The 14081-nt window shown below is 31.1% G+C and overlaps 1 protein-coding gene across 1 annotated transcript; it reads left to right on the top strand.

Moving 5' to 3' along the window:
• Positions 1-1697: 1697 nt before the first annotated feature.
• On the top strand, positions 1698-12693 carry LOC123886407. The gene is made up of 19 exons (XM_045935725.1): positions 1698-1802; positions 4312-4369; positions 4684-7374; positions 7600-8079; positions 8431-9200; positions 9350-9579; positions 9877-9920; positions 10050-10133; positions 10222-10278; positions 10420-10521; positions 10620-10662; positions 10751-10879; positions 10944-10996; positions 11108-11191; positions 11274-11339; positions 11433-11534; positions 11637-11685; positions 11767-11862; positions 11941-12693. The coding sequence occupies exons 3-19, from the start codon at positions 4684-4686 to the stop codon at positions 12459-12461; spliced, it is 5601 nt and encodes a 1866-aa protein (XP_045791681.1). The 5' UTR covers positions 1698-1802; positions 4312-4369; the 3' UTR covers positions 12462-12693.
• The last annotated feature ends 1388 nt before the right edge of the window (positions 12694-14081 follow it).

The following is a 14081-nucleotide window of genomic DNA, read 5'->3' as shown; positions in this document are numbered from 1 at the left end:
TCTCTCTCTCTCTCTCTCTCTCTTATTTCTTTTATACCAATCAATATATCAAATCTACTCTATTCCTCATCATTTTCTCTCTTCTTATACTCTATCTCTCACAATTTAAGGTATTTTTTTGTCTTTACGATTAACATAAATGCACTTATGCTATACATATTGAAAAGACAACGAAAATTCATACATTTTTCTCTTTAACAGACACACACTCTCTCTTTTTATGCATATTTTAGTCAAATACCCTCATGTTTTTATAAATTTCAGTCAATTATTCTCATGTGACACATTGATAAGTGACATATATGCAGTTAACGCTACATATTATCACCATTAACGGAGTAAATGGCAATAGAGTAAAATTTGATAGATGAGACACAATACAAAATTTTAGAGTGAGATTTGACATTTAAAAAAATACAGGTGGATATTTGATGATTTTGGCAATTTCAAGAGGATGTTTGACTATGAACTCCAATATTTTCACTTTCTTGATTATCTTTTTGGTGAATATAAGTGAATTTATGAAGCTCAAATGTAGAGACTAATAGATTTAACTAGACTTCATGCCCGTGTGTTCGCACGAGTCAAAAATTATAGATCAATTATATTATATCTCTTTGGGCTATAAACAAGTAATTTATACGCGTAGAAACCAAAAGTATTTATTGTCTAATTTATTTCCACCAACTTACATAAACATGAAAGTACAAACAATCCTACAAATTACGAAAAATTTCTTTATAAACTACATTTGAAGTGGTATTTATAAGGTTGTTGTTATCATCAACGACTAAAATCTTCAAACCATTTCTCGATGTGACTCTTGACTCTTAACTGACCATGTGAAAATACTAATTGCAGAAGATACACTCCAACATTTTTTAGTGACTGACCCCGACTCTTGTTAATAGTCATGATAAATGAAACAACATAGGAAACTGCCGACGTTGAAATTTTAAAGGAATTCAGACGTCATATGGTGTTAAGGATAATCCTACAAAACAATCCTACAAATTACGAAAAATTTCTTTATAAACTACATTTGAAGTGGTATTTATAAGGTTGTTGTTATCATCAACGACTAAAATCTTCAAACCATTTCTCGATGTGACTCTTGACTCTTAACTGACCATGTGAAAATACTAATTGCAGAAGATACACTCCAACATTTTTTAGTGACTGACCCCGACTCTTGTTAATAGTCATGATAAATGAAACAACATAGGAAACTGCCGCGTTGAAATTTTAAAGGAATTCAGACGTCATATGGTGTTAAGGATAATCCTACAAAACAATCCTACAAATTACGAAAAATTTCTTTATAAACTACATTTCTTTAAATAAATTGTTCACAAGAGACACACCCCGGGTTCGAGCTCTGCTAGTGTCTTTGGAGGAAGATAAATATAATTATTTTTGTAAGTTCTTTTTGAGCCCTAAGATCTTCTCTTCATTGGACTGTGGAACCATCCCCTCACCTTAAATTTTTCCTTACCAAAAAAAAAAAAAATACAACTAGGACCACTATAAACAAATTAAAAAAATGCACATCTCATAATACTCCTCTGTAAAAGGCATGATAGGCTCCTCCCTATCAGCATCACATACAATTCTCCATTTTGGTGGAATTTGGTATTTGAAATTCTTAAAAGAATTCCATGAATTCCTCTTGATTCCTCTTGATTATTGGAGTAAGAGTGATGTTATAGGTTCTTTCTCCTGCTAACTGTTTCTTTAAGGTTTCTGCTTGCAATTTGAGAAGATAGATAATTTGTGCACTGAACATAAATGAGTCATAAGAGGTAACGAAGCATTTCATTCGGATCATATTTTTTTCATGCTGTTCATACCTCCATTATTATAAATGCATTTTTCCATGTGTATATTTATAATTTGGGTTATGCTAAATGGTGTTTTCGGACACTTGTTAAAGATATTAAAAAAATAAACTTAAGAATAAAATTAATGTTAAATAGATATTATTTTTTATGTTTTTAAGCTATTAAATGTATAAGTTTCAAAATAAAATTTCTATATTAGTATACTTAACTAGTGTCGGGATCCTGTTTAACATTTTTCACTATTTTTATGTGTTTGAGACACTTTGAGTACACATTCCTTTCATTAATGCATGACTCAAGACGATTTTCTTTTTTTTATTAATAATGTTAATAGTATTTGAGTTTATTTGAGAAGGTAAATAAGCTAGTTTATAAGTCCGATTGATCTGCAATATATAAGTATTTGACAGAACAATACATGACAGTACAAGACAGAACATCACATGACAAAATTTAAGGTGTTGAACAAATTTTATCTTTGTGTTTGGTGGACAAAAAGTTGTCCAATGATTCAATGGGGACAAGAATATAGGATTTTTTTATAAACTAATAACTCCCATGATAGATCAAAGTTTAGCGGAGTTAACAAAAAATAAAAAAATAAGATTAGTGTGTTTCCGTTAAGAAACAAAATTAGTTATGTATGTTTAGGATCAAAATTACAAAATTAACCTTTATAGGGAGTGTTTGTTTTATGGTTAAAAAATTTATTTTCAAGAATATAAAAAACTTATAAATATAAACTCCTAAATTTGTTACAAAGTTAGGAAATTAACTCCAAGGAATAAAACATTCTCAGCAAAAAAGTAATTTACACCTTAATCCCAAAAAAATGGATAGGAATAAAAGGTTCCCATAAAAATGGGAATAAAATTAAAATAACTACCCACATACCCGCTCTTACATAACTCCAAGGAATATGATTTTTACTAACGAAACACATTTTCTTTAAAATACCTGAGAATAAAATGGCCATTATTATTTCTTGGGAAAGTTATTCCCGATAGTGAAATTTTCAACCGTGAAACAAAAGCCCTGTTAGTTAATGTTGATTTTTTTTTTTTTGTGAAGACAATGTTGGTTTAAAATAGCACCCACTCCGTCCTAAAATATAAGAGAAAAAAAATCAAATTTTATTAATCTTTTTTAAGAAATTTTTTGTTTATTTATTTATTTATACTTCTAACTATATATAAAGAGAATACATAAGTTTGGTGTGAACTTTTCATAATACCAACAATACCTTTTGATTTTTTTAGTACCAACAAAAATATGTTATTAACAAACTTACCATAACATAAGACATATCTTTTTTTTTAGCAGCAAAAATCTCTTATTAACAAACTGACCATAACATAAGGCATTTTTTTTACATAAGTTAGAAACAGGCAGACGCGGAACGCGCCTGCCTGACCCGCTAGTTCTCATAAGAGTAAATATAAATTGCATTTAATTTACTCTCTTTCTTATCTTTTTATAAAACCTATTTAAAAAAAAATACATAAAAATATACTCCAAATTATTAGGTTTTTATTTTCTTAATAAATTAATTTAAAGACCCGTGCATTCGCTCAGGCACGGGTCCACTGATTTTATTTACTCTCTTTCTTATCTTTTTTATCTTTCTATAAAACCTATTTAAAAAAACACATAAAAATATACTCCAAATTATTAGGTTTTTATTTTCTTAATAAACTAGTTTAAAGACACATGCATTCGCTCGGGCACGGGTCCACTGATTTTGATTCAATATTTGAGTGTGTCACTATATTAATGTAAAAAAATATTAAATTAAATATTTAAAAATTTGTTATATAATATTTTTTTTATAGATGTTATATAATATTGTTAAAATATAACTGAAATTATTGTGTTAATTATTTCTCTTAAACTTATTTATCCAATTTTTTATGGTTTAGTGACAAATAATTGTCCCGTGTATATTTTTAATCAAAAATTAGAAATTTTATAAGGAGTATTTCGGATAATTTAAGTTTGATACTAATTAACTTTATTATATTATTATTATAAATTATTGATTTTTTTTCCTTCCTATTTTTATGTATAGATTATTACGTTTTGTTTCTATCTATAATCTATTTTATTCCTATTTTTAAGCATATTATCTTTCTATATTTTTTATTTATTTTTATTTTAGTGAAATTACAATGAAGCGTATAAAACTTGCAACGTGGTTAAAACTAATACGGATAAATTAGTAACTTTGGTGGTAATTGATTTTAATATATTAGTAATAGATGTGATTTTTATTTATATTTTATTAATTTAAAACAGAGCAAGTAAAATTATAATAGGAGCAAATTTGATATCTTTCTCTATAATAGTCGGTCTCGTGCATCATAAGAATGGACTATGTTCTACTCCCTCTCCGAGACTCGTCCCAATATATATTTAGATTTTTTGCTATTTATAGTATGTTGAATTGAACATTACATGATTCTTTGTGTAGATTGGTGAAAGAAGAAGTCTGTTCATAAAACTTATGCATTGAAAGTACGGAAAACGAGGTATACAAATATTCATGCTAACTATTTACTACTTTTTTAGCTTTTTTGTCTGCATATTTTTTTAGTGTTCGATTTCATGTATGAACGAATAAGTTCCACATTGAGTATATAATATTTCACCTAAATGTCAATAAAGCTTTCCTTAATGGTGAACTTTTTGGAAGAGGTTATATATGCAATTTGAACCGTTTCAATTTCAAATCAAGACTGATACTAGTATATAGTTGTACTGTTGTAGTGAATCATTATTTATATTGATCCTAATACCTTTCATTCTATATATGCCTGACTTTGTTTTCTTGAAATTGATTTAGATGGCAAGTTTCCTCTGTGATTTGGTGAAGAAATATGTGGACAAATTGATTGATGGCGCAATAGCAGAAGCACGTTATGTATTTTGCTTTACATGCATTGTTAAGAAATTTGAAGAAGAAAGAACTACGTTGGAACCACAAAGGATAACTATCGAGCAACGTGTCAAAGATGCAAGAGAAAGAGATAAAGATATTCAAGCTATAGTTAGTTCTTGGGAAAAAGATATTGATGAGCTCAATCAAGTGGACACAAAAACAAAACAAACATGTTTTTTTGGATTTTGTCCTAATTGTATCTGGCGATATAAAAAGGGAAAGGAGTTATCAAATAACTTGGAGAAGATCAAACAACTAAAGGGAGAGAAATTTGAAAATATTGAACTTCCTCGCCCTGTTCCAGGTGTTGAACGCTATTCATCCAAAGATTACATTTCTTTTGAAAGTAGAGAGTCAAAATACAAAGAACTGTTGGATGCATTAAAAGATGACAATAACTATATAACCGGATTGCAAGGGATGGGGGGCACCGGAAAGACAACAATGGCCAAAGAAGTGGGTAAAGAGCTAAAGCAATCTGAAATATTTGCTTATGTCGTTGATACGACCGTGTCATTTACTCCTGATATAAAAAAAATTCAAGATGATATTGCTGGATCTTTAAGACTGGAATGGGGGGGTTGTAATGAACCAGACCGACCCAAAAAACTATGGAGTAGATTAACAAATGGTGACAAAATTCTTGTGATACTGGATGATGTGTGGGATCGAGGCCTGCCTCTTGATTTTGATGCAATAGGAATTCCAAAACAAGACACACACAAAGGTTGTAGAGTTCTTGTAACCTCGCGTAATCAAGAAACTTTCAACAACATGGACTGTGATAAGATAATTGAATTGGGTCTTTTATCAGAAGAAGAAGCGTGGATCATGTTCAAAATGTATGCCAAGATAAGTGATAGCACCTCTCAAAAATTGATCGATAAGGGACGTAAAATTGCAAAGGAATGCAAACGATTACCTGTTGCAATTTCAGTTATCGCCAGTAGCTTAAAGGGCCACCAACATCGAGAGCACAAATGGGATGTGACATTGAAATCCTTGAAGAAGCCTGTATCCATGCATGGTGTTGATGATGATAAGGTTGGAATTTATAACTTGTTGAAGATTAGCTATGATAATTTGAAGGATGAAAAAGCCAAGGGGTTGTTTCTCTTATGTTCGGTTTTCCGAGAAGATGAAGAAAATTCTATTGAAGTTATAACAAGACTTTGCATAGGTGTGGGCCTTTTGGGGGAAGATTATGGTAGCTACGATGATGCTCGAAACCTAGTAGTTCTAGCCAAAGACAAGCTCGTAGATTCTTGTTTGTTGTTGGAGGGCGGTGAAAAATGTCTAAAACTGCATGATTTGGTCCGAGAAGCAGCTCAATGGATAGCGAACAAAGAGATTCAATGTGTAAAATTGTTTGATGAAAAGCAAAAGTCATTGGTTGAAAAGCAGACAAATATCAAATATTTATTATGTGAAGGGAAGTGCAAGGATTTATTTTCCTTGGAATTTGATAGCTTGAAACTTGAGACTTTAATTGTCAAGGTGGATAGAGAAGAAGAGGATAAATGTATAAAAGTACCAGATTCTTTCTTTGAAAATGTTATCAGGCTCCGTGTTTTGAATTTTTCAGGCATTCATTTCAGCCAATCTTTATCATTACCACCTGCAATTCAGTTATTGACAAATATTCGATCTATGTCGTTTGATCATGTTGATTTAGGTGATATCTCTATTTTGGGAAAACTACAGAGACTTGAGACTCTTGATTTGGATAGATGCAAAGTCAATGAATTGCCAAACCAAATTACAGAACTGAAGAAGTTTAAATTGTTGAAGTTGGAATTTTGTGAAATTAGAATGAAAAATCCATTTGAGGTTATTAAAGGATGCTCATCACTTGAAGAGTTGTATTTCAAATATAGTTTCAATGAATTTTGTAAGGAAATAGCCTTACCTGAGTTGAAAAGATATCATATCCATGGTAGAGGTTCCTTTTATTTGGAAAGACAATCCAGGTTTTCCAAATATGTTGTGTTTCGTGGTGATGAAAAGTGTCAATTTTCAGAAGAAACGCTCAAGTACTGCATGCAAACAGCAGAGGCTCTTTTTCTAGAAGGAATTAAGGGGGAATGGAGAAATCTCATGCCTGAGATTTTTCCTTTAGAACACGGTATGAATGATCTTGTTGAACTTCATTTGGATCGGATTTCACAACTACGGTGCCTCATTGACACCATTGGTTCTCATGTACCGATCTTGTCCAACTTGGTTGTACTAGAACTGAAAAACATGAAAAATTTGGAACAACTATTCAATGGTAAGGCAAACCTCTGCAATCTAAAGAGCATCAAAGTTGAGAATTGCCCTATGTTAGTTTCTATACTACCTTTCCTCTCTGCTCAAGACCTTCCAGTACTAGAAGCTATCACAATAAGAAAATGTGATGGATTGCAATATGTGTTTGGTCAATCTCAACATGTTGAACTGGTTTCACTAACTGAATTGGAGCTCTCTGAATTACCAAACTTCATTGGTATTTTTGAAGAATGTGTGAAGGGATCATCTTCCACTTCCAAAGCACAAATACAATTGGATCCTATGCGTGATAGGGATCAACCGCATGACTGCTCAGTGGCATCGGTAAGCCTTTCTTTCTAGTAGGTTGAATCTTATATTTATTTATACATAGAGTTTGGCATAAAACACCCCATAATTGAAGACTACTGTTAATATATTAGAAAATCATCGATTATAATAGCTAAAATTTGAATAGTAACTTTTCCTTAATTTTTGTGCACATTACAACAATGTTTGCTTTGATTGAATTCGATCCTTTTTCATTGGGATTACATAACTACATTGCAGGAATCAAATTCATATGGCCTTAACATATGGGAACGTCTTGGAATACAATCAAAGATCCTCCGCAATATTAAAGAGATTGTGCTGACTCATTTTCCGAAGATGAAATCAGTATTTATCCTATCTATTGATCTAATAATGCAGTTGGAAACTTTGACAATTAAGAATTGTGATGAACTGAAGCACATAATAATAGATACTGGATATCATAACATTGGTGGCAACATCTGTGTCAATGTCTTCCCAAAATTGAAAGAGCTCTATGTTGAAGATTGTGCTCAATTGGAATACATATTTGGACATGACACTAGTGATCATCAAAACGATATGGGGATTCAGCTTCATCTTCCGGAATTGAGAGAACTCTATCTTACCAGTCTGCCAAGTTGGATCGCCATGTGTCCCAAACAATATCGAATAACATATCCTTGTTTGAAATATCTTCGTCTCTGGGAATGTTCCCAGGATAATACAATCATTAAGGTATCCCTCTTTCCATATATCTTTGTTATTTGGTATCCCTCTTTAAATTTATAAATAAAAATACTTAATTTCTAGACAAAACATTTAAAATATCATGAAATAGATATATCCATAAATCCTAGAGATGAAATTTTTGAAATAGCCAAGAAAATATGAAACTAAGTTAATCAAGTATCATTGAAGTATGCAAAGAAAACCTATGAAAAAAAAATCATGGCCAAAGAATACTAAATAAATTCCTATGATCTTTTAACTGCCTATAATTCATATTTAATTTTATAAATGTTTTTCCATTGAATTCTAGAAATTCTATTATCTTACTGGTAATTTATTTGATGTACGTACATGTAGGAATTGAGTGGGAACGTTGATCATTTTCTTACTTTGGAAATCCTTGATTTATGCAATTCCAATGTAGAAAATATATTTTCCCTGAATGAAATTGATGAACAGCAACTGGACTTAGCTTTGCGATACATTGTCTTGATTGATCTGCCTATGATGACTTGTCTTTTTGTGGGTCCCAAATATTCATTTGCCCTCAAAAACCTTACAAGCATAACAATCATGCGATGTGACAAATTGAAAATTGCATTCTCCACTTCCATTTTAAGATTTCTACCACAGTTGTTTTATTTAACAATAGGAGAATGCAAAGAGTTGGAACATATTATTGAAGATCATGATGGTTTGGAAAATAAAAACAATTCAACAACATGCTTCCCAAAGCTAGAAGGACTTGCTGTTATAAAGTGCAACAAGTTGAAATTTGTCTTTCCATTCTCTGTATGTAAAGAGCTTCCGAAGCTAACTTTTCTGATGATAACAGAAGCAAATGAGTTAGAGAAAATATTCAAAAGTGAAGATGATCAGAAAGTTGATATTCCAAATCTAAATGTTTTAGTATTTGATATGCTGCCAAGCCTCTGTTGTGCTCAGGGAAATCAATTCCAGACTGTAAAAAATCGCTTCGTGCGGGATTGTCAACAACTCAAACTGACTTCAGCATCAACAACCAACACCTTCATAGAAATTGAAAAGTTACGTTACGTCATAGGTACACAATATATCCAATGTCTCAGTTTGATTTTACAAATATGTGATTTTTGTTTTACCTTTATGTGATTTCAATTGCTTTTAATTAGTCCTTAACTACATTCTTGGCTGATTAAAATTCATCTCTAATTGAATTTTATATAACAGTGGTAAATTCTAATGATTAGGCACACCTGGACTTCTTTAAATTTTAATTTACGATTGAAAGTAGTAGATATTTTGATTTTATAATATTAATGCTTATCTATCTAATGATGTTCATAATGTATTTTTCTATAGATGATGATTTGTATGAGAAAGTGGAAGATCTATTTCACAAAGAATTTGATAAAGATTTTGATACTGAGTTGAATTTAGCAAGTGTTGAAATTGTTGAAAATGCTGGGATTGAACAACTGCCAAGTGCAAAAATCACTGAAGATTTTGAACTACCAGTTGATCAAGGTATATATTTTTTGGATCGATTTTATTTTCAAATGTTACCTTATCATTCTTTGAATTTTGAACTCCCTTCTTTTCCAAATGTTGTTCAGATTCTCTAAATAAATGATAATGTTATCATGAAAATAAACTCAAATGTTGTGGAACAATTTTCTAAGGGTGATGAAATAATTGTTTCCAAATCTAAATCTATGTTCCCTTCAATGCCTTACAAATCTAAACCCATACTAATTAATTTTTAGTATAATAATTAATTTGTTGTGCTCAAATTGGCATAATAATTCTCTCATATACTTTCAGGGGATCCTTCTCAAAAAGTAGAAGATTTAGCAATTCTCTCAAAAGTAAGTAATTTGCAGGCCATGTCAGATTTATAGTCTAAACCCATACTTATAGTAATACATGAAATTAATAATTTTAATAATAATCACCATGACTATGTCTTTGAATCAAACATGCTATTTATTGTACAGATACAAATGAAACAAACACCAGAGACAGAGCATGAATTTGTTGAAAATGTTCCAGATTTAGCAATACTACCAACAAAATCAGGAGTAAGTAATTTGCAGGCGCCATGTCAAATTTATAGTCTAAGCCCTTACTTAGTGATACATGTATTTAATAATTTTGATCTTATTACAGGAGTTGCAGAATAAACAATCACTTGGAGAAACTGATACTACAGTCCAATCTTCTCAAGTAAATAATATAATATAGTACCACACCACCTCATTTTGCATATAAAGCTAAGAATAACTATTGAAAAAACAATTTTATTTAAAATACTACTTAAATATTATATGCTGCAACTAATTTACATTTTACGCGCTATAAAATTAGTTGGAGGGATCAACATCAGAAAAAACAGCAGTTGCAACTGTGTCTTCCATTTCAAGAACAAAGAATGAGCCACCAATGCAAGTAGTTACGTCTAAACAAAAGGCAATTCCTCTTATTTTCCTTGTATTCTTTTGACTCTATTTTGAATGTACGAATTGAATTATACTTTAAACATAAACATCCTTTTAAATTTTAAGCAGGGTATTGAGATAGAAGGAACTTCTAAGACTAATAATGATCAAGGTAAACATTTTTTGGTCAATTTTATTTTCTTATATTATCTCTCCAGCCTTTTAATTTTGAACTATCTTCTTTTCCACATGTTGTTTAGCTTCTCTAAATGGCGATGCTTTGATGAAAGTAAACTCATATGTTGAGGAACAATTTTTTAAGGATGATGAAATAATAGTTTCCAAATCTGAACCCTCTCCGAGCATCACATCTTTTGTTGCATCTAAAGGTATTCTATTGCTTTGTTTTATTTTTAATCAAATTTGCATAATGATTCTTTCGTATACTTTCAGGGGATCCTTCTCAAAAATTAGAAGATTTAGCAGTACTACCAACAAATTCAAAAGTAAGTAATTTGCAGGCCATGTCAAATTTATAGACTAAGCATGTAGTTAATAATTTTGATCATAATCACCATGGAAATGTCTTTGAATCAAACATTCTATTTTTTGTGCAGATACAAATGAAACAAACACCAAAGGCAGAGCATGAGTTTGTTAAAAATGTTATGGATTTAGCAATACTACCAACAAATTCTGAAGTAATTTGAATGCCATGTCAAATTTATAGTCGAAGCTCTTATATAGTAATGCTTGTAATTAATAATTTCGATCTCATTACAGGAGTTGCTGAATGAACAATCACTTGGAGAAACTGATACTATCATCAAACCTTCTCAAGTAAATAATGTAATATAAAGCTAACAAGAAATATTTGAAGAAATAATTTTATTTAAATATTATATACTGCCACTAATTTACATTTTCTTGCTATGGAATTAGTTGGATGGATTAACATCAGAAAAAACAGCAGTTGCAACTATGTCCACCATTTCAGGAACAAAGAATGAGCCACCTATACAAGTGGTTGCTTCTAAACAAAAGGCAATTATTCCCCTCATTTTCGTTGTATTCATTTGACTCTCTTTCGAAGGTAGGAAGTGAATTTTACTATAAACATAAACTTCCTTTTTAACTTATGAGCAGGGTATTGAGGTTGAGATAGAAGGAGTTTCTAAGACTAATAATGATCAAGGTAATGTATCAATTTTGTTTTCTTATCTTACCTCATCACCGTTTTAATTTTGAACTCTCTTCTTCTCTACATGTTGTTCAGTTTCTTCAAATGGCGACGCTTTCATTAAAGTAAACTCAAATGTTGCCAGATCTAAACCCTCCTTTCCTAGCATCACATCTCCTATTGCATCTCAGGGTATCTTATTGCTTTGTTTTATATTTAATTAACGTGTTCTGCTCAAATTGGCATAATAATTCTTTCCTATACTTTCAGGTGACCCTTTTCTTGTCAAGAGGGAGCTTGAGGAACTGGTCTCCAAGAATCATTTGGATTATCAGAACTTGTCTTTGTTAACTGATTTTCTTGTTAATAATCCTTCTGTTCGTTTAAAAGACACTTCACTTGGTGATATATACAAGGGCTGTGCCTATAACTTCCTAGCTAAGCTATTGAAATTCCTCGAAACCCATAGTTTGCTGGAAGTATCAGGCTCGAGCCACTCTGAATTTGTGGAGCTATTACAAGTTGTGCGAAACTTTGCTTTTGATAAGGAATGGTTGGTTGGTGTCGAGAGGCGTGTTTTATTTCCTGAAATACAAGTATCTCAAGATGCCTTTGAAAAATTATTGGATTCCAAGAAACGGGTTGCTAAGGATGTTGAAGACTTGCGTTTGAAGATAGATTTTTTAAGTCAAGTGGCTGAAGATCTTAAGCATCAATTGACATCCTCTGAAGCTGTTTTGGAGAGTATCATTCAACAAGAGGCAATTTTAAGTGCCCCTATCGGTTATTAGACTATATTTTCATTGCTAATTTGCTATGCTTTTCATTGTGTGTGTTATTTATTGTCCTTCAATATTGTTTATTCCTTGAGTGTGAGGTTTCGTCATTTCTCATATGAAATGAACTTATGAACCGTCTTATTATGTTTGTGTTGGGTGGATTCACTCCTCAAGTGGAATCCACACAAATTATATTAAATGAAAAGACAAAAAAAAAGTGAAAGAGAAAGAGAAAAAAAGAGGGGAAAAAAAAGGAGAAAAAGAGAAAGAAAAAAAGAAAAGAAAAAAGGTGTATTTGTGTTTTAATAGGCCATTTGTGTTGTTAATTGGTTTCTACTTTTCGTGAGTATTGTTGTTCCTAGTTGTTACCATGAAGACTATTGTGTACTCATTATTATTCATAGTGGAAGATTTTTCTGGCTTTGGTCCCGTGGTTTTTTATTCTCTCACATTGAGAGGATTTTCCACGTAAAATTCTATTGTTTGATATTTATTATACTGTCATTTAATTGCACAAGCATCGGCAAGAATAATTCTGCGTTTAAGAGACTCAGCAATCTGATTTGTGGAATCTGGTCTGTTTTGATGTTTTGTTGTGGAATTCTGTTAGAGTTGACTGAGTTTGTATAAAATGTAGAATTGAGTCAAACTCAAGCATTCAAATAGGTGAAATCAGAGCTTTTAGAAACGATCAATCATGTTTTAGATGAGATATGGTGGTTACATATGATGGATGATAAGAGCCTTTAGAAATCTATATATGGTGCCATTTCTGTGCAAATTGATTTAGAAATCTATATATGAATGATATGAAAACCGTTTCATAATGAAATTGATTTAGTTACTGATTTTGTCTAAATTTTTATCTTGAATAATTGGTAATTATAAATTTTACATTTGTTCACTTAAAAGAGACTAAAACAAAGTATGTCTTAAAATATCTTCTTCCCTCTATGTCTCTGACTAAGAAACATCACTTAAAGAATTCAAGTTGAACAAAGTCAACACTATTAGTACTAGTATTTTTATTATGGGCAGGTGGAGCATGTGGGCATGGGAATTTGTATAGCCATGGATATGGAACCAACACAGCAGTTCTAACAATGGTGGTTGGTGTAACTCTCTCCTTTGCAACATTGTAGGTGAGTGGATCTTTATTATTGTCCTTTTTAAGAAAAATATAATTCATGCACTTACTTACATATATAAGATAATCATAAAGTGGATTGATAATTATAAGATACAATTTTTTTTTTCTTCAGAAAATATTAAATTACAGGGGATAAAGTTTTGTCAAAAAGCTTATGGCTACAAAATGAATCATGATGAAATCTTCAAGTGCAAGATACAACTCTATCATGTTCATGTCAACAACATCTTAGCATTTCCAAACTGTTTTGTTTGTTCCCAATTATTTCAGTAATTGTTTCCCAATGACATAAGTACTATTAATGTGAAACTTGTTGAAAAACAACAAAAAGTTAATAATAGCCTTTCTTAGAGATGGTATACATTAAGAGGCATACTATTGGGAAAAACTCAAATCTCACATTAAAATATATAAGCCTCGAAACGAGTTTATATAGAGTAACCTTAATCGCTTGCTGCTTTTTTCCCCTATGGCAGATTTTA

This window comes from Trifolium pratense, linkage group LG5, assembly GCF_020283565.1.
Source record: "Trifolium pratense cultivar HEN17-A07 linkage group LG5, ARS_RC_1.1, whole genome shotgun sequence".
In the NCBI taxonomy this organism is placed as follows: Eukaryota; Viridiplantae; Streptophyta; class Magnoliopsida; order Fabales; family Fabaceae; genus Trifolium; species Trifolium pratense.
This window is presented reverse-complemented; position numbering and strand designations above follow the sequence as displayed.

Coding starts and splice junctions, on each gene's coding strand:
- LOC123886407 (XM_045935725.1), top strand. CDS start 4,684: ATGGCAAGTTTCCTCTGTGATTTGGTGAAGAAATATGTGGACAAATTG. Junction 10,522..10,619: donor TAGTTACGTCTAAACAAAAG/GCAATTCCTCTT, acceptor AATTTTAAGCAG/GGTATTGAGATAGAAGGAAC. Junction 10,997..11,107: donor TACTACCAACAAATTCAAAA/GTAAGTAATTTG, acceptor TTTTTTGTGCAG/ATACAAATGAAACAAACACC.